Genomic DNA, 25,314 nt, shown 5'->3' with positions numbered 1-25,314 from the left:
CACCTCTCCAAAACGGAGAAGATGAAGATCACCGGAGCTACACAAGTCGTCTTCTCTCTCTTTCTGTTTTAGCTAACGTCTCTCTTGTTACTCTATCTCTCATCCCCTTTTATATAACCAAGGGGGTTTACAAGTCTCTCTGAATCAATTAAGCTAAACCGGATATAACACCTAACCGGTTCAACCAAACTTAACTAACTCTAACTACCCGAGTAACAAGCTAATAACTAACCCATTGTTACAAGATTAGATCACTCACCAACATACTCCTCCTTGAGCTAAGCTTGAAACTTCCATCTCGTACTTGCTCTTCTAGTACCCCTTTGTTCTCTGCTGTGGATTCACCTTCTAGACTTATACCGTCTGGCGCAGTCAAGCATTTAAGCTTTAATGACCTTGAGCAAGCTCAACGCTGCATTGAACTTACTCACCGGAACCACTTTCGTCAAAATATCAGCCGGGTTCCTGCTCGTATGTATCTTCACCACTTCAATCTCCCCTTCATCGATGATATCTCGTATGAAATCATATTTGACCCTCATGTGCTTTGTGCGTTCATGGAACACTGCGTTCTTGGACAAACAAATAGCACTTTGGGAGTCACACCAAACTTGAACTGGTCCCTGCGTAATTCCCAACTCCTTAAGCAGACCCTTAAGCCATATGGCTTCCTTCACAGCTTCCGTTAACGAGATATACTCTGCTTCAGTTGTTGACAGAGCTACCACTGGTTGGAGACTCGATCTCCAACTCACCACATTACCTCCAATTGTGAAAATATATCCAGATAGAGATCTACTCTTGTCTCTATCGCCTGCAAAGTCGGAATCACAGTAACCTTGGACTTTGAACTCCTTCTCTCTGGTGAAGACCAGTTGAACTTCTGCTGAACCCTTCATATATCTGAGTAGCCATTTCACTGCTTCCCAATGAATCTCCCCAGGTCTACTCATGAACCGGCTGACCAAACCAACTGCATATGCGAGGTCAGGCCGAGAACCAATCATCGCATACATGATGCTTCCCACTGCAGACAGATATGGGATTACCTCAGTATCAATGCCTTCCTCTCGCTCTTTTACTGCAGAGAGTTTAAAATGAGCTCCCATTGGTGTGAGAGAGCTCTTTGCTCCTTCCATTCTAAAGTTTGAGACCACCTTTCTGATGTAGTCAGTTTGTCCCAACCTTAGAACACCTTTGCTTCTGTCTCTATAGATGTCCATGCCTAAAATCTTTCGTGCTGGTCCTAGATCCTTCATTTCGAAACTTGACTCCAGCTGCTCTTTAAGCTTCTTCACATCTTTCACGTCTTTAGCCGCTAGAAGCATGTCGTCTACATATAACAAGAGGTATACCAAACTGCCATCTGAACCCTTTCCTGTGTAGACACAAGCGTCACTACTACTCCTTTTATAACCATGCTGTGTCATGAACTCATCAAAACGTTTGTTCCATTGACGAGGTGACTGCTTAAGCCCGTATAAAGACTTCTTGAGAAGACATACGTGATCTGGCTTCTGTTTGTCTTCATATCCTTCGGGTTGCTCCATGAATAAATCTTCATCAAGGTTGCCATGAAGAAACGCCGTCTTCACGTCCATTTGCTCCAATTCTAAATCCAAATTGACCACAAGTGACAGCAACACACGTATTGATACATGTTTCACTACTGGAGCAAAGACCTCATGGTAATCAATACCCTCCTTTTGGGAAAAACCTCTGGCCACCAACCGTGCTTTATGTCGCTTGGGATCTTCTTCAGTTATGCCCGGCTTGATCTTGTATAGCCATCTGCAACTTATGACCTTTCGATCTTTTGGTCTCTTCACCAACACCCACGTACAGTTCTTGACTAAAGAATTCATCTCATCATCTGACGCTATGCTCCATTTGTCCCACTCTTTGCTGGCCCTTGCTTCAGAGTAATCACTTGGCTCTTCTATGTTCATGACTTCGAACATAGACAGAGCAAAGGCGACCTCAGTGCAGTCGTAGTCGTTAAATTTTACTGGGGGGACGACTGTTCTTCGAGGTCTGTCTCTGGCTAACTGATAGTTCGTTAGACCCGAGCGAGCCTGCTCTGTTTCATCTTGATTCATGTCTTCTGTCTCATGATCATCAATCACACGTTGAGTAGCTCCTCCTTGATCTGAGCTACCTTCACCTTCCTTGATAGGTATTTTCACAAATGGCTTATCTGCGTCTTCAGGGGTTGTTAGCTCTTCTTTCTCAATGTTCTTTGGGATATCCTTGAACATAACATCTTCACAGAATTTCACATTTCTGCTGACTACACACTTCTCGCCTTCTAAGAGCCACACTTTGTAGCCTTTCGTGCCTGGGGGGTAGCCTATGAGAACGCCTTTAACTGCTCTAGGCTTGAGCTTCCCTTGGCTGATATGAACATACGCCACAGAGCCAAACTTTCTCATATGCTTGTATCCCGGTTTCTTTCCAAGCCATATTTCTTCTGGAATTTTGAACTCGACAGCTGATGAAGGGGAACGGTTTATTGTGTACACAGAGAACGCAGCAGCCTCTGACCAGAAGTCTTCACTGAGACCAGATTCATCTAGTAGACATCGTACCTTCTCCATTATGGTGCGATTCATCCTTTCGGCTACGCCGTTTTGCTGCGGTGTGTACGCACACGTTCTGTTCCTTGCTATGCCATGTTTCCTGCAAAACTCATCAAACACACGGTTGCAAAATTCTAGACCGTTATCGGTCCTAAGGCATTTTACTTTCTTATCAACCTGATTTTCAACAAGTATTTTCCACTCACTAAACCTAGAGAACGTTTCATCCTTTGAGCTAAGGAAACATATCCAAACTTTCCTAGAGTGATCGTCAATTATTGACAGAAAATATTTGTTACCAGAGAGGGATGGATGCACATTCTGTGAGCCCCATAGATCTGCATGAATGTACTCTAATACGTTAGTAGTATTATGCTTACCTGTACCAAAACTTACCCTTTTGGATTTTCCCATCACGCAGTGCTCGCAGAAGAACTCTGACCCAACATCTTTCTTTTCCAGAGTCCCATTCCTAACCAGGACTTGGAGATTCTTGTAGCTCATATGCCCCAACCGGCTATGCCACAAGGGAACCTTCAGTTTAAGACCTTCTGAGTTGCAGGCTTCAGGAACCACCGTTTCTCCATCCAGAATGTATAAGCCATTCTTCAATACTCCTTGGCATGCTACCTTGGAGTTCTTTGTGAAAATGATCTTGCCATCTCCACCGCTATGCTTGAAACCCAACTTATCAAGAGTTCCTGTGGAGATCAAGTTCCTTCGAAGTGATGGAACATATCGCACGTTTTGTAAGATCTTTACTGAACCACCATGAGAGTTGATCCTCACAGTGCCGATCCCAAGAGTTTCCACTGTATGAAAATCTCCAAGCAGGATCTTTGTTGACTGATTCTCTGTGTACTCCGTGAACCAGTCGCGACGGGAGGTCATGTGATGAGTGCACCCTGAGTCGATCACCCAATTTTCATTTGCTTCATCAGTAATAACTGTTAGAGTTTCAGGATCTCCAATTGCCACAGCTACTTCTCCATCACTGTCTTGATCCATCTTCTTCTTTCTTGCGAAGCAGTCAGCTTTGACATGGCCTTCTTTCTTGCAGTACCAACAGGTAACCTTCCTATTTTTGGACTTGCTTCTACCCCTGTTGCTTCGTGTGTCTCCATTTTCCCGCCTACTTTGCCTTCCTCTATCAGAAGAGTAAAGGACTGTGGCGCTCCCCTTCTCACTCCTTTCAGTATCTTTAAGCTCTCTTTGTTTGGATCTTGCTGCTGATATTACTTCCTCCAACGTAAGAGAGTCCTTCCCGTACTTGAGTGTGTGCTTCAGCTGATCGTAGCTAGTTGGTAAGGAGCTCAAAAACACGATAGCCTGAATCTCGTCAGTGACGCTGACACTCAGGCTTCCCATCTCTGCAACAATTTTCAGAAACTCATCAACGTTTATATCAATAGTCTTGGAGCTATCACATTTAAACGTATAAAACTGTGATTGAACAAAGATTCGATTTGGTAAAGACTTGGATAGATACAACCTTTCAAGAGACGACCACATCGAAGCTGCGGTAGTGCAGTGCTTGATTTTGCGGAGGACTTGGTTTCCAATATTCAGGATGATCATGTCTTTCGCCTTCTCGTCTTTCTCCAGCTTTACTGGATCAAGAGTCGTCTTCGACTCTGTAGACACGGCGTCATCATCGTCGTCTCCCTTCTTTTCTTCTTCCTTCGTTGCCGTAACTTCGATCTCGAAGTTATCACTGAGCACGACTCCTTTCAATCCCGATACTCCGAAGTGCGCCATCATTCGAATCGTCCACAGCGAGAAATCGCCGGTTCCGTCGAACAGCTCCACTTCAGCTCGGATCTTCTTCGTCGTCATCGGAATCCTCGGATCTTGACAGCCTGGCTCTGATACCACTTGTTGTGCGGAACGCCTCTGATTCGAGATGAATCAGAAGTCTACTTCGATCGGTTGAGACACTCGTGTGATCCTCTCAACTCTCAAGAACGCTATAGCTAAAGATACTCTAAAGAAAGCATACAAGAACGACACAGATCCGATTGTTTACCCAGGGTATCACTCCGATGTGGAGTACTAATCCCTGGGGCCAGACTCAGTCTAGCAAATCCACTAGAACAAAGGCACCTCTCCAAAACGGAGAAGATGAAGATCACCGGAGCTACACAAGTCGTCTTCTCTCTCTTTCTGTTTTAGCTAACGTCTCTCTTGTTACTCTATCTCTCATCCCCTTTTATATAACCAAGGGGGTTTACAAGTCTCTCTGAATCAATTAAGCTAAACCGGATATAACACCTAACCGGTTCAACCAAACTTAACTAACTCTAACTACCCGAGTAACAAGCTAATAACTAACCCATTGTTACAAGATTAGATCACTCACCAACAAATATATTTAAACTGAAATAGAGCAAATATAAATTAGTGATTGGAAAGTTATTTGCGATATCATGCAAATGAAGCTAAAACAGGGACAGAAGATTTGACCGTGATTGTTGAGTCAAATGAATTTTCAAAAAATCAAATTAATCAAAATTCACAAAACCAATATTTTTCTTTGCACACATGTTGAAACACATATATAGAACAACATCATTTCATGCTCCAAAACAACCAAGTGAAGCATTTACATCTACAAAGGCAAGAGATATCGAAACTCGTATTCATGAGGCCTCACTTCTACCAATTTGTTCAAAGACGACTCACCTTTCTTTTTCAACCACTCGACCGCTGTTTCCTTGACCTGCAAGCAACGTTGAACTGGAGGTAATTGGCTGCATATCCATTCAACTAATGACCCTTCATCCTCCGCAAAATCTCGAAAACGCTTGTGCAAGAATCTTGGAATCACAATCTTTTTCCTCCCTGAGATACCTATTGAAGCTTCTAAATACTCTGTTCTTGCTTTGATTAGTTCGTTCACCACATCTTCTGCAGTATAGACTCTCAACTGATTCATCATATGTACTGTTAGTTACTAATTTTGAAATAATGCTTATCAGCGTATGATATCGTATGAAGAACAAGAGTGAACTTACAGCAGGTGAAGACCAATCTCCACGACAAAGCACGAACATTAGGTTTGGTTCTATGCATCTGAAACCGTACCGTTTCTGTAGTCTTGCTTCGTTTTCACCAGTTGAAACCTATTGGTCGGATGAAAAGAACAAAACATTTTGATAACCACTTGTAACAACTTCAAAGGACCGGATGTTTGTGTAAACATCAATACTTACAGTTTCTCTTGGTTCGCATGGACTCTGCAAGATGGATCCTTCGATATCGAGAGCAGACAGTTGCGTTCCTCCCACGTCAATTGTCGCCTTTCAACACAAGTAATATAAATAAGTACTCATTCGTTTCAAAGTATACATGTTTAAGGTTTTCTCAGGCAAACTAGAAAAAAAAGTTAAATGTTCAGTTTTGATTTTATGTAACTATTAAAAATTTATAGCATTTTTGTATTTTAGTTTAATTAAAAGTATAAAGATAAATTAATGTAAAAACTGCACTAGAATCGTAAAACAACACTTAGTTTTGTAACAAAAAGTTTATTTTACAATGGCAATCAGTTTGAAACCGAAGAAGTATGAGAAGTAAAAAAATGAATCTTTTTGTTATGTATTTATTACCATTTTTAGAATGGTCAGTAGTTTCTCCTTTGATGAAGGTAACCCATGTTCTAGAAATCCCTGCAAAACAAACTAGGGTTTTTAAAACACTTGACTTTGTTTCAACCAAAGATGCATGTGTTGGTAACCTAGTGGTAATGAAAGTGGTTGGTTTCATTGTGCTCTGAGCTCAAACCATTTTTGCTATGGGAAAGATTATGGGTATAAGGTCCGCAACTTTCATGTTAACAAAGAAAATATTGTACCAAAAAAACAAAGAAAATAAGCATGTTTAGAGTGAAGCAAGTTACATTCATGACGCATGCATTGTAGGTATTGATCCAGAAGGCCATCTTTTTCTTGTGATTCAAGAAACTCAAATCAACTTTGCTCAACTTCTCCTTCAAAACCCTACAACAAAAGTATTTTTGATTATATAGAGATCATGGAATCTTATTATCTCAGCAGATAATTTAAGAAGGGATCCGAAGTACCTTAGATTGACAATAGAAGTTGAGCAATCAGATAAACGGCTAACATCAATGGAGGTTCGAGTAATGTGAATAAAGTTCTTGTACTCTCCAATGTCCCTGAAAGAAGTCCCCATCACAACTCCATAAGGATCAAGATTGGATGCGTTCTGATCATACACCGATTTGCGTTTGAAAGAAGCGTTCTTCAAGTGTGAGAGGCTCAGCTTTGAAACCGTTCTCGACCCTTCTCGCTCACGCGATGACCTGTTGAGTTCAAGATAGATTCCCATCAAGCACTTCACCAGATCTTCTGATATTCCATTTGGTGTCGTCTCTTGCACGTTCTTCTTCTTCTCTTGCGTTCTTGATGTTCCATCATAAAAAGTTGAAGAGTGGCTTCTTGATGAGAATTCCATGGATGATCCAATTGATGCGTGAGTGCCAAGACTGTTGTTTTGAATATCCTTGATAAGATGAGGATTTTCACAACTATAGGACTTGTATCTTTGTTTTAGATCTTCCGGTCTCATCTTTGTAATGGCATTGTCAGCGTTGCAAGGAAGATGATTCTGCCTTAGTAGTAGTCTCTTAGGAGTCATCATCCTCTCTTCTTCTTCCTCTCCATCAAGATTGGCTTCAAGTTCTTGATTCTCTTTCCTCTCACTATGCACATCAAGTTTCAAGTCTTGGATTCGTTTCTCAAGGCAAAGTATCTCTGCCTCAACCGTCCCAAGCTCCTCTATTAGCTCTTGAACCTATACAGTCTCAAAACATTTTTAATAACCATTCGTGCGATTTCCAACTTTAAACCAACTGACGAGAAGTGAATTTGTCCAAGTCGTTATATGTTAATTATGTCTTATTAAAACTCCCGATGTGGAAGCTTATATTCTTACAAACTCTTTAGAGATTAAGTCCCCTTAGTTTAATTTATTCATTCAAACATTTAAATGGCAGAGTTTATGAACAAATGAACTTGCCTGAGGAGGAAGAAGCAGTAAAGAGAGACGAGGCTGAGACATGACAGGACCACGAAGCATGTCACGTAAAGCCTTGTTGAGTGCTTGCTCGTCCTCTAGCTCTCCTTGCATTTTCACTACATCTCTTTGAAGACGGCGTTTTTGTTTCTTCTTTAACAAGTCTTTCTTCTCTTCTTCGCTTTTATAATCATCCTTCACTTCTGCTGGCTGCAAAAATAAGAAATTAAAAAAAATATATATGTTATGAAATGAAGATTCATCAAGAATTGTACATGAGTTTTGACACTTACTAGCTGTTGCGATTCCTGGCGGTTTAGACGGCGATGATGATCAAGAAGAGCAGCTACGCTGTTTTGATCTTTGGTTTCTTCTTCCCCAAGTAAGTCTTCAAGCTTCATTTCGTCTGTGTTATGGAGTCTTGACAAAAAAGCAAACTAATCATGAGTTTAGTGAAGCTTCTTACAAATGATTAAATGTTGGAAGATATGAGATCGTAAGTAACAATCGTGCCTGCAATGAAGCCTCGTGTTGATTCAAAATTGGCTTGTAAATTTTTTTTAAAGATTAGGAGAAAAAGTCGTCATGACGTGAAAGCCATTACCACAAAAGAGTTTTTGATACGTGTTACAGAAGTCAATTTTCAATTTAAAATATACAATGAAAGTCTTGCTATAAAGTATGAATACAGCACAAACATGGCTTTTACCATATTTCATTTGACTAAATAAATATAAAAGTGGTGGTTGCCATTATAAAATTGGGATCCGGTTTAAAATTTTGATTTCGGTTTGAGTTCGGTTCAATTAAAATACCGCGTCTAACCGAAACCTACCCGCGGAGTCCATTTCCCGCTTCACCGAGATCTGATTTCCCGCCAAAAAAAAAAAAAGACTAGTCGAAGCTTTCTACGCCACGCGGCAGTGATCGAAGCGCTCTTCTCTTCGTCACTCACTTTCGGAAGGGATCGATCTGATCTTCCACACGGAATCTAAAACAGGTAATCTCGGAATCATATCGCGATTCAGGAACATGGCTAGAAAATAAGGAGGAATATTATGTAGACAAGGTGTTTGATTAAATGTCAACAAGGGATTATGATTATATAACACTTTGAATTTTCTCAGCTTTGGTTTACTATTAGACCATCATTGGGAGTTTGAGAGATTTGTTTGTTGAATAATATGCAAAGTGTGTGACAATCATCCACTACTGGTTTTGAGAGATTTGTTGGATTCGTCTGGTCTCTTCTGTTTTCTTATTACAGTGTTTTTTTTTTTTTTCATTTAGGTGTGGAAATTTGAGATATATCCAATGGCTGGACAGACTGATCCTCATGTCTCACTATTCTCTCCTGAAGAGGTTCTTCTTCTTCTCTTCCTCTTTGTTTGTATTTATTTCTTTCGGTCTGCAGTGATATAATTGGTTTTAGCACTTTCTTACCAGGTTGAGTTTATGGCAGAGGACGAACTGGTGGAGATTGTTCCTAATATGAACATGGAGCCCCTCAATTTCATCGCTGTATTCTCTCCACAGCTTTATACAATCTTGAAACCATGTGGTGAATTTTTGACTAACCATTAGATTTTGAACCGGTGACAGGGGGATTTTGGCCGGTTCATTCCTCAGATTCCAATACAAGTGCCTCTGTGGCTTGCAGTGGCTCTGAAGCGTAGAGGAAAATGTACTTTCCGGCCTCCAGGGTGGTTGTCTGTTGGTAAGATAGAAATTTCACATTTTGCAGATGAAAATTTTGAATGCTTAAGTTTTAACTGTTTCTCGTTGCTTCTTTCTTTGCGAAACTCTATAGACAATTTGACTCAGGTCTTGGAAGCAGAGCGGGAACCTCAGTCGAAATTTCAGGCATTACCATTTAGTTACGTGGAGATTGCTAGACTACTTTTTGATCAGTATGTAATCCTTAGACTCTACTTGTTTCGTTGCTCCCCCTTGCATCTTTACTATCTGAGACTGCTAATGAAAAAAAATCTCACTTTTGGCAGTGCACGTGATGATATTCCAGACATGTATATGGTAAATTTCATACATCTGTTTCTCCCATTCCCAAATCCATGTGGTTAAATCCTTTAAACGTTTAGAGCTCTTCGTTATTGAAACTTTGTACTATAGGTAAGATCGCTAGTTGAGGACATTAGAGATGTGCGGCTTCACAAACTGGAGAATAACTTGGGCACATTTCTAGGTACATCTGCAGTAAAGGTAACTGTCTTTATATTGCTTCTTCTTGACGTTACCTTTTTTTATCATTACATCTCAAGAGTGATTCTTATAATAAACCATATGCCTAATTCACAAACTCAGATGGAGAATGTATCGGCAATGGAAGTGAACCTAGTCCGCCCATTTGCTAGAAGAGCCTTAGAAGCGTTTTATAAGCATGACAAGCCAGAGGCTGCTGCAGACAGAAACACTAGAAGTAGCAGACAACCCCGTGAAGCTAACGATGAACCAAGGGTAAAGCCATTTACACTCCCCACTCATTTGTATTTTCCTTTTAAGAGAAAACAAGTACAAACCTCAAACTTATGCTTTACAGAGACCTCTAAGGCAACGCTAAGGAGCTTCTGTGTCCTTGCCTAAGTGAGAAAGAAGAAGTCAGGTATCTTCTGTGCCAATATTTGTGGAGCTCCCCTGAGAAGTGATAGCACCAACAACATCTAGCTACGTGTCTTAAATATATGCATTGTTTCTCTTGTTCTGTTACGTACTCTTGGTACTATTAAGCATCTTTGCAAATTGTAGATGGAACCCATATTGTTTCATTTTCAAGTACGTGGGTTAAAACTAATGTTAGCAATAATCGTGAGTGTTTATTTTTATTTTTGTTATTTTGAATAACAGGACATAAATATAGGAACTATTTATAAAATTTGGCTCGGTTTTTGGTTAAAACGTCCAGCCTAGTCACCAAGTATGTTGCATTCTTAAAATGTGGAGTCAAAGGCTTATAACAAAACAGTAAGCATAGTGATTATTAAGACACGTTGTCATATTATATACACATACCATAATGAATGTAGCCGGCTTTGCGTCCTCATCCTTCCTCTCTGGCACTACGTTTGCTCTCTGTTTCTTCATGCTACAATCAGTGATACGTCGCTCTTCTTCACATTTGATCTCTCTACCCTCCACCAATTCTGATGTCTTTCACCGTCAGTGATATCACCACCACCGCCTCCTCCTCTTCTTCTTCTCCGGCTATTCCAGTTAAGGTCATTCCTCTACGGCATCCCGATTCCACCTCTTCTGATGATGGTCCTCGCCGTCCATCCATTCCCTTACATGAACTTTTCTCCGGATGGACGGCGAAGATCAAGAGTATGACGTTCTTCGACTGGTTGGATACGTTATTTCCTTGCTTCATTTGGATACGAAGTTACCGGTGGCATCAGTACTTTAAGCTTGATCTCATGGCTGGCATCACCGTTGGTATTATGCTTGTCCCCCAGGTAATCTCTGTTTCTTCGTTTTTTGTTTTTGTTTGATTCTCTTACAAGTCTATCTTTTGTTCTTCGGATAACTTTTGTTTTTTTCTTTCATGAAACTGAGCAGTCAATGTCATATGCAAAGTTAGCTGGGCTTCAACCAATATACGGTTTATGTGAGTTCATTTTTGATTCAGACACTTTTATGAATTCATCAATGTAATAGTATAAGCTCAGTTCATTTTTGTTTGGTTGTAGACTCCTCATTTGTGCCGGTGTTTGTGTATGCCGTATTCGGCTCATCTCGTCAGCTTGCAGTTGGACCTGTAGCATTGGTTTCTCTTCTTGTCTCCAACGCTTTGGGTGGAATCGTTGATCCATCTGAAGAGCTATACACTGAGCTCGCCATTTTGTTGGCACTTCTGGTTGGAATATTTGAGTGCGTCATGGGGTTTTTAAGGTATATTATAGCTCTTCTCTTCATGACTTGTATTTATTCCAAGTGTTAGAACAAGTTGTTTGTGTGTGTTTCCAACCCAGGCTTGGATGGCTTATTCGTTTCATAAGTCACTCAGTCATTTCTGGATTTACAACTGCTTCAGCTATTGTGATTGGATTATCCCAATTGAAATACTTCCTGGGGTACAACGTTTCCCGGAGCAGCAAGATTGTGCCACTAGTTGAGAGTGTAATAGCTGGAGCTGATCAGGTGAAAACCTTGTTCTTTTCGCCTGAGTTCACTTTGGAATACTCTGTTCTTTTGCCAACGTCCTTAAAATTGAATATATCTCTTATTTCTGCTTGTATAACTTCATCTGGTTTTCTGTTTTGCAGTTTAAGTGGCCACCTTTCTTGTTGGGATCTACCATTCTGGTGATCCTTCTAGTAATGAAGCATGTGGTATGAGCTTTGTTCTTTCCTCTGTCAGTTTGTACTTTCCTTAATTACTTTTATTATGGTAAGACATGATGTGTCATGGCAGGGAAAAGCAAACAAGGAACTCCAGTTCATACGAGCAGCAGGGCCCCTCACAGGGCTTGCTTTTGGTACGACCATTGCGAAAGTGTTCCGTTCACCTTCCATCTCACTGGTCAGATTCTTCACTGAAGCTGCATATTTGTGTAAGTGTTTGCAGTAATTGCAAGGTTTTTAGGATGTTTCAGGTGGGAGATATACCTCAAGGCCTTCCAAAGTTTTCTTTACCAAAAAGTTTTGATCATGCAAAATTATTGCTTCCAACAGCGGCACTCATCACTGGTGTGGCCATCCTGGTGAGATATATCCTTCATACACTTCCTCCAAGTAGACATAGGCGAAATGCAACTGAACCTAACCTTAAAAATCTGTAAATGGATGGATATGACTGTGAGATATAAGAGAGTTTGCATGGTCTGGCAATATGTACTGATTGGACTGATGTGCTAGTTAAACTTTTTTTTATCTAGGAATCTGTAGGCATTGCCAAAGCACTAGCAGCGAAAAACAGATACGAGTTGGATTCAAACTCAGAGGTAATAACACTGAATAATAAAGAAAATCAAGTGCTGTCCCAATTGTTAACATAAAATGTTGTTCTACTTGTTCTTTTGATCTCAACATCTTATGGTTGCTTTGGTTTGAGAGTTCCAACTGTTTCTCCTGTGACTTGACAGTTGTTTGGTCTTGGTGTTGCTAATATATTTGGATCATTATTTTCTGCATATCCGACTACAGGTATGTGATCTTGAATCTTGAGATGAGTAAAGCCACCAGTGACAATATGTTGTATGTGTTATCTTTGATAAAATTCAAGAAAAATGATGATTCTGACTTCTATGCTATACCTTGAATTTGATGAAACTATCATTGTATTATAGGATCCTTTTCTAGGTCAGCGGTGAATAGTGAAAGTGAAGCGAAGACTGGCCTATCAGGTCTTGTAACAGGAATCATCATAGGATGCTCTCTACTGTTCTTGACCCCAGTGTTTAAATATATACCACAGGTAGGCTACTTCACTTAAAGTCCTTATAAAATCTGGCTTCTAACTCCAGTCTGTTTGTCAAAATTCACAGTGTGCTTTAGCAGCAATAGTGATCTCTGCTGTTAGTGGCTTGGTAAGTTCAAATCAACCCACCAGAACATATATAATACCGCCTTTTGGTTACTGAGCAACTACATTCACATTTACTCTTTCTGGATGTCTACTATTTTAGGTGGACTACGAAGGTGCTATATTTTTGTGGCGTGTGGACAAGAGAGATTTTACTCTTTGGACCATCACTAGCACCACCACTCTGTTCTTTGGAATAGAGATTGGAGTCCTCGTTGGTGTAAGTATGTTCAGATTCACTTAGCTTTACCTCTGCAGCCCATCATATATCTCTTGTTGTCAAAAGGAGTGATGATAGGATAATCTCTAATTCTCTATGAATTGTGCAATGAAGTAAGGACTTACAAAGGTTACAATGCTTGGCATTTCAGGTCGGTTTTTCACTTGCATTTGTTATACACGAGTCTGCAAACCCTCATATTGGTAAGATGAGTTAATGTTCTTCTCAGAATGGTTTCAACTCATCTTCTTGATTACTTCCCATTTGCATATGTTTGGCAGCTGTCTTGGGGCGTCTTCCAGGAACCACTGTGTACAGAAACATGAAGCAGTATCCAGAAGCGTACACTTACAATGGGATTGTGATTGTTCGAGTCGATGCTCCCATATATTTTGCCAACATAAGCTACATCAAAGACAGGTGAAAGTGACATTTGGTTACTGACTTGCCTTCTGTTATGATCCCACAGAAAGAAATAAACACAACCCTTTGTTCACTAAAATCGCAGGCTAAGAGAATATGAAGTAGCTTTTGATAAACACACTAATAAAGGACCAGAGGTGGAGAGGATCTACTTTCTTATCCTGGAAATGTCTCGTAAGCCCCAACTTTATCTGATCCAAAGTTCGAACCTTACATTAATGGGTATTGATAGTTTGGATGTAACGCAGCTGTCACATACATAGACTCAAGCGCGGTAGAAGCCTTGAAAGAACTATACGAGGAGTACAAAACAAGGGACATTCAGGTAATAATCATCCTTCATTTTGGTAACTTGCTTCTTCTAGTTTGGGAGAGCCTATGTGATAATTGTGTTGGTTTTCAATGGAGCAGCTTGCGATTTCGAACCCGAACAAAGAGGTTTTATTGACTCTGGCAAGATCAGGGATTGTGGAGCTTATTGGCAAAGAATGGTACTTTGTGAGAGTACACGATGCAGTCCAAGTCTGTCTTCATTACGTCGAGAGCAGGAACCAGACACCCACAAATGTTGAACAGAGTAGCAGTTCAAGCTTATGGAGAAGGTGTAATGCGAAAAACTCATCACACACTGAAGTTGAACCTGATAGTAAGCTTGTTTTAAAGGACCCATTGTTGTTCAACGAGAAATAGAAATTCAGCCTTCCGATTTTTCTTTTCATATTACAAAAATGTGTATATTTTAACACTTACACCTTAAATAAAATATTTAGAGAGAGAGAAGAAAAGTGGTTATGACTCATGAGTTGTTGAAAATTTAATATGTCATGAATGGATATCAAATCTGAGTCAATTAAATTTCCTCATCACCACGTGATTCTTGCAATTTACTCATTGTTGTAAACTTGATTTTACCCGAACCCTAAGATCTTTAACATCTAGACTAATCACATAATATAACTATAAGAGAGATTACGGAATACCTCCATTCATTATTGCGGAAATCTTCATGAACGATTTTGATATGGAAGATGAGTTCTTGATTTTCACAAGAACTTTGTGATTTCTCCTTGCCTAGAACCTTCTTTATGTGTTGTAAGATTTTTTGATCGTTAAGTGGGGCTAAGACTTCTCCCCTTGCCTATACTTTTCTTTATGTTTTTCTCTTAGTTTTTTGTTGCGATGCTTTAGGATGGAGCAAGGACATCTATCTATAGGTGGAGAGAGGGACCTAGCTTCCTCATCAAATTTTGATACTCACCAAGTTTTTCTTACTTCTTTGGCAAGTTTATCTTTTAATCTCAACCATCCATCAAACTTGAATAAGTGACAAGTGTTTTGTTTAAGATGACTCATTTCATTAGGAGAAGATAAGTGTGAAGTGTTTTAGAACATTAGGTTCATACATTGAACTTGTTCTCTTAAACATCTTCCATTAGACTTGTCCTTCAAGTTACTCTTCTCTTCTAGAACATTAGTCACTTATACTTTAATTAAAACATTAGGAAATAAACTTCATTATTTATTATTAGATTGGTTACCAAGTATGCTTAAGGTTAACCATCTCAATAAAAAAATAGATTAACATATGACCACATCATGAGAAAGAAATATTCATTCATATACATTCATATATAATATTTCTTACAATTGTATCTTCCATTGTATCAAGCGAACCCATCATATTGGGAGAGGTATGTGATTCATGAGCCTTAACTAGGGTTGTACAGTCAGTGACTCATGAGCTTCAGAGAGTGTGGTCCAGCTAGTAGTGACTCTTGAGCTACAGAGACGGTGGTCCAGCTATTGTGTAGGCAAAATCTATACCGTGAGGTAAATGTGACAAATGAAGTTGATGGTGACAAATTTTAAAACAATTAGTATTAAGCATAGTAGACATAAAAACAATCTAGTACAGCTTATCTCCTATTGCATCAAGCGAACCCACCGTATTGCGGATATATGTGAAGTAGTTTATGTGGCAACAAGTGTTTCATGAGCTTCAGAAAGGATGGTCCATGTAAGTGACTCCTGAGCTAGAGAGAGGGTGGTCCAGCTATTGTGTAACAAATTCTATAGACCATGAGATAAATGTGCCAAAAATGAACTTGGTGGTGGCAAATTTAAGTACGTCTACTAAACATTAAAACAAACCTAGTAACTCTATAGACTATCTATGCAGTATATTGCATATTGCTATATATACCCCTACTTGCCTCATAGAACAACCATAAAACTAAGAGGAAGATGAAGACTTATTTACTTCTCCTTCTCATCTTCTCACTCCTCTTATCATATTCCTCCGGCCAGCAATGCGGTCGTCAAGCCCAAGGAGCACTCTGCCCCAACGGTCTATGCTGCAGCGAGTACGGATGGTGCGGCACCACCGAAGCTTACTGTGGGCGTGGTTGCCAAAGCCAGTGCACTCCCACTCCTCCCACTCCCACTCCCACTCCTCCTAGTCCCACCCCTCCTAGGCCCACTCCACCTGGTCCCAGCGGGGATCTTTCGGGCATCATTTCAAGAGATCAGTTCTATAAAATGCTTAAGCACATGAACGATAACGCTTGTCCTGCTAGAGGGTTCTTCACTTACGACGCCTTCATCACCGCCGCTAAGTTTTTCCCTAGTTTCGGGAACACCGGAGACCTTGCCACAAGGAAGAAGGAGATCGCAGCCTTCTTCGGCCAAACTTCCCACGAAACCACTGGTAATTATTGATCACTATACTTCGGTTTAGATATTATTTTTTTCAACACAAGTTTTAAAATTAGTTGAAAAACAACTAAAAATACTATTAATTTGTTTATTAAATACAAACACACATTTTTTGATATAAAATAATTTGTTTTAATAAACAGCAAAAAAAAAACAGCCAAACACCAAACGCAAACAAAATGTTTTTGTTCAAAATAATATAGCCATTATATTAGAAAATTTCAAATTTATATAAAAATTATATACTGACGTACGTAACGGGCACAACCAAACAAAACATTAGAAACTTTCGTCGCATCCTATCCCAATTTCAAAAGAAAACCCACTTTTTATTATTTTAATCTGTTTAATAAATGATATACGAGGAAAATGGATGGAGGAATTTTACGATAAAAATAACATACAAAAGGAACATTTCTAAAATAAAAATGACTAAGAATGTATTTTGATGTTTATCATAGGAGTAATTTTTGGGTTCACCCCCTAGGGTGAACCTCTAGGTTCACCAACCAATAGTGTTTGATTATTTGATATTTGATATCTTTTAAAAAAGGAAACAACATTGAATTTCCAAATAAGATTATCTTTTTAAAATAAAACAATAAAAATACATAAAAATAGTTACAAAAAATAAATAAATAAATATTTTAAATCTTTAGCAAAATACTAAACCATATACCCTAAATCTTAAACCCTAAACCTTAAACTTTGGATAAACTCTAAACGTTTGAAAATCTTAAACCCTAAATCATACATTAAAAACTAAATTTTAATAACACTAAACCCTAAATCCTAATCACTAAACCCTAAACCCTTGGGTAAACTCTGAACCCTTGGATAAATCACCCTAGGGGGTGAACCCAAGAATTACTCTTATCATAGGGTATTTTCGATAAAAGCTTAACATATTGAAAAGTTGGGACTATAATATATAAGTAACATGTTGAAGGTGGGTGGACGGATGCACCAGACGGAGCAAATACATGGGGCTACTGTTTCAAGGACGAAATTGGCAAAAGCAATCCCTACTGTGATAGCAACAACCTCGAGTGGCCATGCGCACCTGGCCAATTTTACTACGGAAGAGGACCAATGATGCTGTCTTGGAACTACAATTATGGACAGTGCGGGAGAGACCTAGGACTCGACTTACTACGCAGGCCAGCTATTGCGTCCAGCGACCCAGTGATCGCTTTCGAAACCGCAATTTGGTTCTGGATGACTCCTCAGGCTCCTAAACCGTCTTGCCACGATGTGATCACCGACCAGTGGCAGCCGTCGGCTGCCGACATTTCAGCGGGGAGATTACCAGGTTATGGAGTGATTACCAATATCATTAACGGTGGATTAGAGTGTGCTGGTCGCAATGTCGCACAGGTCGAAGATCGGATATCGTTTTATACGAGGTATTGTGGCATGTTTGGTGTTGATCCTGGAAGTAATGTTGACTGTGACAAACAAAGGCCGTTTAGTGAAGGAATTAACGTTTTCTTGGATGCTGCTATCTAATAAGGAGTGTTAAAAAAAAAAAAGAGTGTTAATGCAGCTTTGTTGTATCCATGCAATAAGAGAATATCAAACTAAATAAAACTCCTTTTATGATAATCTTATTATTAAGTAACGTGTTTGATAAGTAATCCTGGAAGTAATCTTGATTTATCTTTCTCCATGCATCCCTCATCTCGAGTGTTAAGCATATCGTAGTATAAACTTGGTTACAAGAACCGGATTTATTTTCTAATCGTGTTTTTTGTTTTCAGAATGGTCACCAGTCGGTTTTATTCGTTTTTTTTGTTTCCAGAATGGTCACCATGGTCGAACAGTGTTTGCTTACGCTGTAAGATCTTTTTAAGTTTTAGCATAAACTTCTTAGGCAAATCTTAAATAACATATCAGGATAAATAAATAAGGATTCTTAATACAATACATGGAAACAGTGAAGAAGAAGCATTTTCTAGACAAACTACTCTATTTAAATCCTACTTGGTGCTGCTTTGCCTTAAACTTCTTCGTCATAATCTTCCTCGTCCTCGTCTATCCTCTTACCCAAACTTGCAAACTGTGCTGGATCTATTGTGCCTAATTCCATAGACCAGCAAGTATATTCCTCCGAGGCCGTGGCTGTGTCAGTGGCTGCGACTGGTGCCGGTTTGGTCTCCTTTAGGTCGAGAGATTCAGCGTTGAGATCAATGGTATTAAGTCCTCTTCTTGATTACGTTCCATTACATATGTTTGGCAGCCGTTTTGGGCCGTCTTCCAGGAACCACTGTGTACAGAAACATGAAGCAGTTTCCAGAAGCGTACACTTACAATGGGATTGTGATTGTTCGAGTCGATGCTCCCATATATTTTGCCAACATAAGCTACATCAAAGACAGGTGAAAGTGACATTTGGTTACTGACTTGCCTTCTGTTATGATCCCACAGAAAGAATTAAACACAACCCTTTGTTCACTAAAATCGCAGGCTAAGAGAATATGAAGTAGCTTTTGATAAACACACTAATAAAGGACCAGAGGTGGAGAGGATCTACTTTCTTATCCTGGAAATGTCTCGTAAGCCCCAACTTTATCTGATTCAAAGTTCGAACCTTACATTAATGGGTATTGAAGAATTTGGATGTTATGCAGCTGTCACATACATAGACTCAAGCGCCGTGGAAGCCTTAAAAGAACTGTACCAGGAGTACAAAACAAGGGACATTCAGGTAATCATCATCCTTCATTTTTAGTAACTTGCTTCTTCTAATTTTGGAAAGCCTATGTGATAATTGTGTTGGTTTTCAATGGAGCAGCTTGCGATTTCGAACCCGAACAAAGAGGTTTTATTGACTCTGGCAAGATCAGGGATTGTGGAGCTTATTGGCAAAGAATGGTACTTTGTGAGAGTACACGATGCTGTCCAAGTCTGTCTTCATTACGTCGAGAGCAAGAACCAGACACCCACGAATGTTGAAGAGAGCAGCAGTTCAAGCTTATGGAGAAGGTGTAATGCGAAAAACTCATCACACACTGAAGTTGAACCTGATAGTAAGCTTGTTTTAAAGGAGCCATTGTTGTTCAACGACAAATAAGACATTCATTCCGATTAACACTTGCACCTTAGATAAAATATTTTTTCAAGAACTAAGTTATTATTCTGTTACAAATTATGTGAATTATTACATTGATGATTATACTGTTCTATTTACATCATTTTAAATTATTTTATATGAATTTACATCTACAGTTTTACTTTAAGTATGGTGCACATTTTTGTTTTATTTTTTGAAAAAATTGGCTTAGTTGTTAAAAAAATTGTTTTTAAGATTCGAAATGCATCAGTCAAAAAAAAAATTATCGAAAAGCAGATTTTTAATGTAAAAATATTCTAAATTGTTAATAAAACTATTGGATTAAAGAGGACCGCTACACAGAATATATAAAAAGAAAATGGTCATGACTCATGAGTTGTTAGAACTTAGAAATTTATTATGTCAAGGACTTAAGAACGAATCTATCTATATATATATATAATTGTTTGCTTCACTTCTAGGTTATCCAGCTGGAAACTCGCTTTCTGAGAGACAACACATGTCCCCCTGTGCTAACGCTGCGATTCATTTAATTGGAAATCATATTGGATTTGCGTGTGTTGTGTATTTGTCCAATAATTATGGGCTTAATGTTTTTTTTTTGTTACGGCCATGAGTAAACATTATGGATACGACACTCACTCTCAATCTTTAATTAGATTTCATATTAGCAGAATAAATTATTTTTTAAAAATGGTAAAATGCATAAAATTTATATAGTTATAACATACAAAGTAATAGCTAGATTCTAAATTTGATTTGTTGTCTATCCAATTATTTCTTTTAAATATTAGTTATAAGTAAATTATTCTAATAAATGTGAAATTACTGAACCAATAAATAAAAAATTAACTATTTATATATTTTTAGCAAAAAGATGTAGATTGGTTTATTTTGAATTTTAAAATAAATAATCATGTTAATATGTTAATACATAAATATACAAATATTTTAATAAGAATAAAAAATATAAAACCCACGTACAATGTTGAAAAACTATATAAAATAATCAATATTTTGAGTATTAAATCTAACCACAACAATAAAAACTGAAATCTACTTACTATATATAAGAAAAGTTGAGCAAACATTTAAGAAAACGTATAATACCATTTCAATCATGAACATCATGTCATACTAATACAAACTTATAATCTCTAATAACACTAATAAAAAAATAAAAAAATAAAAGATTTTAGTTAGATATATGTGAAGATGATATAAAAATATTTGTTCATTATAAAAAAACATAACAAAAAGGAAAGATAATAATAAAATAGTACAATGTCAAAAAATGTATTTGAAAACAAATAAAAAAACATAAACAAGTTAGAAAAATAAACAACATCCAACATTAACTAAAATGAATGTAATATCCCTCATCACTTAAAATTTTCTAATAGAGAAATATCATTATTATACACATCATTTATAAATACAAATGCAAATCTAAAACACAAATCACAAAATCATACAAAGGAATAAAAACCAAAATCACAAATAAAGTATATCCCATCCGTATTGCGGACCGACCCTAGTATTATATGAGAAAATGGTCATGGCTGTTCTCTTTTTGAAACGCCGCCCCACATTCATATATTTTCCGTCACCACGTGATTCTTTCAAGTTACGTGTACATAATATTATATTTTAGGGCTTATTTGCTAAATAGCCAAAAAAAAAGTGAAATTAGATTTTTAGAGAGAGAGTAGAGAGAGATAGGAAGAGAAAGTAGGAGAGAAGGGGTGTTTTTAGTTAGTTAGTGAATTTTGTTTTTTTTTTGTGTTTACTGGGTGCAATTTCCCTATATTTTATATAGTAATTTAAGATGAAAATTGTGTTTTTTTTTTGTTTTTTTCTTTACATAATAATATATTTTATATAGTAATATATATATATGTGAATATATACTTGAATATTTAGGTAAAATATAATTATAAAAATTAAAGTGATAAATTTTTCAAAAAAAATAAAATGATATAAAAATAATATTAATATAATTATATGTAAGTTACTAAATCATAAAAACTAAAATAAAAAATAAATATCATTTTAAAATTTTGAATAATAGAATAATAGAATAATAGAATCTCAAATATGAGGTTTTACTATTCATACCTTTAAAATTAGAAGGTTTAAAAATCTGTTAAAAAGTTAAAAATCTCAAAATTTAAATGTTTAAAAATATATTGAGAATGCTCTAAAAACAAATATGTTTGCCGTTAACATAGGAATCATCCAAATGATCCATCCTGATAAACTTTAAGATTTTAATTTTAAATAAAATTCATCCAAATAATCCATCCAGAAGAGTCCAAAATAACAAATGACAATTTCACCTTTATTTTAACAAAAATTATATTCAAATTAGACAAACATGATAATTGTGATATAGTTTCTCAACAAGTTTCAAAAACAATTATAATTTTCCACCAAAATTGTAAACACACATATTTTCGCCAAAACCATAAAATATATTTTCTCGCTAAAACAACAAAAAAAAACATGTCCGTCAAAAGCGCATCATCCTCTTCCATCTCTTCTCATAAACTTCATCTTCCATCGTATCAAGCGAACCCATCCTATTGGAGGGTATGTGATTCATGAGCCTTAATTAGGGTGGTACAGTCAGTGACTCCTGAGCTTCAGAGAGGGTAGTCCAGCAGCTAGTGACTCTGCTAGAGATAGTGTGGTCCAGCTAGTGAGTAGTGACTCATGAGGTAGAGAGAGGGTGGTCCATCATATATCGTGTTAGACAAATTCTATATAGACAATGAGGTAAATGTGCGAAATGAAGGTGGTGGCAAATTTTAGAACAATTAGTATTTAAGTATAGTAAACATAAAAACAAACCAGCACTGCTTATCTTCGATTCTATCAAGCGAACCCACCTTATATTGAATTAATTTATGGTAGCAGTGATTCGTGAACGTCAGAGAGGGTGGTCCCTCTAGTGACTCATGAGCTAGAGAGAGGGTGGTCCAGCTATCTTGTAGAAATATTCTATAGACCATTAGATAAACTTGCCAAATGAACTTGGTGGTGACAAAATGGAAGTCTAGAATGTTTGGGTTTCCGGTAAAAAGGTGAAACCACAATTTTTTACTAACGGTCAGTTGGCCTAGTAATAAAGGAGTTACGGTTGTATCTATTGCCACCCGGGTTCAATTCACGGTGGAAAAGACTATTTATAATGCTTGGATTCTCAAAGAGGTGAAATCATCTTTTTTTTTTTACCAGAAAAATAATAGAAGTCTAGAAAACATAAAAACAAGTCTATAAAATTCGATGTGATTTAACACTAACTGATTGTACATTGCATGTTGCTATATATACCCTTACTTGCCTCTTAAAACAACCATACAGCTCAGAGAAACATGAAGACTTATCTCCTTCTCCTTCTCATCTTCTCACTTCTCTTATCATTTTCCTCCGGTGAGCAATGCGGTAGTCAATCCATACCCGAGGGAGCACTCTGCCCCAACGGTCTATGCTGCAGCGAGGCTGGATGGTGCGGCACCACCGAAGCTTACTGCGGGCATGGTTGTCAAAGCCAGTGCAATCCTGGTCCCTATCCTCCTCCTCCAACCCCGCAGTGTGGTCGTCAATCCATACCCGCGGGAGCCCTCTGCCCCAACGGTCTATGCTGCAGCGAGGCTGGATGGTGCGGCACCACCGAAGCTTACTGCGGGCATGGTTGTCAAAGCCAGTGCAATCCTGGTCCCTATCCTCCTCCTCCAACCCCGCAGTGTGGTCGTCAATCCATACCCGCGGGAGCCCTCTGCCCCAACGGTCTATGCTGCAGCGAGGCTGGATGGTGCGGCACCACCGAAGCTTACTGCGGGCATGGTTGTCAAAGCCAGTGCAATCCTGGTCCCTATCCTCCTCCTTCAACCCCGCAGTGTGGTCGTCAATCCATACCCGCGGGAGCCCTCTGCCCCAACGGTCTATGCTGTAGCGAGGCTGGATGGTGCGGCACCACCGAAGCTTACTGCGGGCATGGTTGCCAAAGCCAGTGCACTCCCACTCCCACTCCTCCTGCTCCCACTCCCACTCCTCCTACTCCCACTCCTCCTAGTCCTACCCCTCCTGGTCCCACTCCTCCTGGTCCCAGCGGTGATCTTTCTGGCATCATTTCAAGAGATCAGTTCTATAAAATGCTTAAGCACATGAACGACAATGATTGTCATGCTGTTGGTTTCTTCACTTATGACGCCTTCATCACCGCGGCTAAGTCTTTCCCGAGTTTCGGGAACACCGGAGACCTTGCCATGAGGAAGAAGGAGATAGCAGCCTTCTTCGGCCAGACTTCCCACGAAACCACCGGTAATAAATATTACTACTTTGGTTCTATTTTCAAACACAAGTTTTGAATTTAAATTTAGATGAAAAAAACTAGTAATTTGTTTTAAAATGCACACACATTTCTTATTTTTTATATAAAAAGAAAATTTTGTAAAACCGCTAAAAGCAAACACCAAACTCAAAACAGAATATTTTGAGCTCTATGATTCTTTATGTTCAAAATATCTGTACCACTTTTTAAAAATAGAAAATACTCATCTAATAAAATTTATATACACATATTCAAAACAAATTAAAATTTGAAAACATATACATCCTATTAATGATTAACTGTTTTCAATAATTTTTAACTAATACTCTCTCCGTTTCATAATAGATGAAGTTTTAGTACTTTGCACAATATTAAGAAATTATCTTTTTCAAACATAAAATCATTAAAATATAATTTAAAACTAATTTATTTAATTATAAAAAAATAGTAAAAACACAATTAGCTACACAATTTTTGATAAAGTTAAATTGATATATGAAAACATCATCTATTGTGAAACAAAAACAATCACCTAAAACATCATCTATATTGAAACAGAGGGAGTATTAATTATTTATAAAAAAATAACGAGTTACCTAGCTACCATTATTAATTCATGCATAGACAATAGAAAAGTTATCTTTTAGAAACAAATTCTCTTATGAAAATAACGGTAACATGTTGAAGGTGGGTGGTCGGGTGCACCCGATGGAGCAAATACATGGGGCTACTGTTACAAGGAAGAAATTGACAAAAGCGATCCCCACTGTGATAGCAACAACCTCGAGTGGCCATGCGCACCAGGCAAATTTTACTACGGACGAGGACCAATGATGCTGTCTTGGAACTATAATTACGGACCGTGCGGGAGAGACCTAGGACTCGAGTTACTCAAGAACCCAGATGTTGCGTCCAGCGACCCAGTGATAGCTTTCAAAACCGCCATTTGGTTCTGGATGACTCCTCAAGCTCCTAAACCCTCGTGCCACGACGTAATCACCGACAAGTGGGAGCCGTCGGCCGCCGACATTTCAGCCGGAAGGTTACCAGGTTATGGAGTGATTACGAATATCATTAACGGTGGATTAGAGTGTGCTGGTCGCGACGTCGCAAAGGTCCAAGATCGGATATCGTTTTATACAAGGTACTGTGGCATGTTTGGTGTTGATCCTGGAAGTAATATTGACTGTGACAATCAAAGGCCGTTTAATGAAGGTAGTAACGTTTTCTTGGATGCTGCAATTTAATAAGTACTGTTAATGAAGCTTTGTTGTATCCAAGCAATAAGAGAGTATCAAATTAAATTAAATAAAACTCCTTTTTATTAAGTAACGTGTTTTACAAGTAATCTTGATTTTTTTCTCCATACAACTTCTCGAGTGTTAAGCTTACG

At 38.3% G+C, this 25,314-nt stretch overlaps 6 protein-coding genes across 8 annotated transcripts; 4 read left to right on the top strand and 2 right to left on the bottom strand.

The window, feature by feature from the left end:
• Positions 1-4,429: 4,429 nt before the first annotated feature.
• Positions 4,430-7,391, bottom strand: LOC106355605 (the record flags this gene model as incomplete). Its single annotated transcript, XM_013795521.3, has 6 exons — positions 4,430-5,505; positions 5,594-5,701; positions 5,792-5,878; positions 6,188-6,247; positions 6,478-6,577; positions 6,661-7,391. Coding segments are annotated over 6 exons (1,404 nt in total), but the record flags the coding sequence as incomplete, so codon positions are not given.
• Positions 7,265-8,297, bottom strand: LOC125607001. Its single transcript, XM_048776396.1, has 2 exons — positions 7,910-8,297; positions 7,265-7,826 (listed from the first exon to the last, which is right to left on the bottom strand). The coding sequence occupies exons 1-2, from the start codon at positions 8,015-8,017 to the stop codon at positions 7,578-7,580; spliced, it is 357 nt and encodes a 118-aa protein (XP_048632353.1). The 5' UTR covers positions 8,018-8,297; the 3' UTR covers positions 7,265-7,577.
• A 125-nt stretch (positions 8,298-8,422) lies between these two features.
• Positions 8,423-10,456, top strand: LOC106353094 (DNA replication complex GINS protein PSF2). The gene is made up of 9 exons (XM_048776395.1): positions 8,423-8,616; positions 8,907-8,978; positions 9,063-9,137; positions 9,219-9,333; positions 9,427-9,526; positions 9,620-9,650; positions 9,747-9,836; positions 9,939-10,091; positions 10,174-10,456. Exons 2-9 carry the CDS (start codon positions 8,931-8,933, stop codon positions 10,192-10,194), a joined length of 633 nt encoding a protein of 210 aa, XP_048632352.1. The 5' UTR covers positions 8,423-8,616; positions 8,907-8,930; the 3' UTR covers positions 10,195-10,456.
• Positions 10,457-10,560: 104 nt separating this feature from the next.
• On the top strand, positions 10,561-19,727 carry LOC106353092 (probable sulfate transporter 4.2). Of its 3 annotated transcripts, none has more exons than XM_048776394.1 (17): positions 10,561-11,086; positions 11,190-11,238; positions 11,321-11,522; positions 11,603-11,771; positions 11,897-11,962; positions 12,045-12,152; positions 12,226-12,333; positions 12,508-12,573; positions 12,715-12,775; positions 12,919-13,046; positions 13,117-13,158; positions 13,258-13,374; positions 13,526-13,577; positions 18,752-18,890; positions 18,979-19,067; positions 19,143-19,219; positions 19,307-19,727. In XM_048776394.1, the coding sequence occupies exons 1-17, from the start codon at positions 10,778-10,780 to the stop codon at positions 19,583-19,585; spliced, it is 2,061 nt and encodes a 686-aa protein (XP_048632351.1). In that variant the 5' UTR covers positions 10,561-10,777; the 3' UTR covers positions 19,586-19,727. The 3 variants fall into 3 exon arrangements, with proteins under 3 accessions (XP_048632351.1, XP_013648222.2, XP_022572061.2); XM_013792768.3 differs by lacking the exons at positions 18,752-18,890; positions 18,979-19,067; positions 19,143-19,219; positions 19,307-19,727 and adding exons at positions 13,656-13,794; positions 13,883-13,971; positions 14,046-14,122; positions 14,209-14,594; XM_022716340.2 differs by lacking the exons at positions 18,752-18,890; positions 18,979-19,067; positions 19,143-19,219; positions 19,307-19,727 and adding an exon at positions 13,656-13,798.
• On the top strand, positions 15,833-18,117 carry LOC106353093 (endochitinase CH25-like). The gene is made up of 2 exons (XM_013792769.3): positions 15,833-16,504; positions 17,462-18,117. The coding sequence occupies exons 1-2, from the start codon at positions 16,042-16,044 to the stop codon at positions 18,019-18,021; spliced, it is 1,023 nt and encodes a 340-aa protein (XP_013648223.1). The 5' UTR covers positions 15,833-16,041; the 3' UTR covers positions 18,022-18,117.
• Positions 19,728-22,901: 3,174 nt separating the features above from the next.
• LOC106353089 (endochitinase CH25-like) lies at positions 22,902-25,249 on the top strand. The gene is made up of 2 exons (XM_013792766.3): positions 22,902-23,911; positions 24,609-25,249. The coding sequence occupies exons 1-2, from the start codon at positions 22,963-22,965 to the stop codon at positions 25,166-25,168; spliced, it is 1,509 nt and encodes a 502-aa protein (XP_013648220.2). The 5' UTR covers positions 22,902-22,962; the 3' UTR covers positions 25,169-25,249.
• The last annotated feature ends 65 nt before the right edge of the window (positions 25,250-25,314 follow it).

This window comes from Brassica napus, chromosome A3 (assembly GCF_020379485.1).
Source record: "Brassica napus cultivar Da-Ae chromosome A3, Da-Ae, whole genome shotgun sequence".
NCBI classification, from domain to species: Eukaryota; Viridiplantae; Streptophyta; class Magnoliopsida; order Brassicales; family Brassicaceae; genus Brassica; species Brassica napus.
The sequence above is the reverse complement of the archived record's forward strand: the minus strand, read 5'-3'. Positions and strand labels throughout refer to the sequence as shown.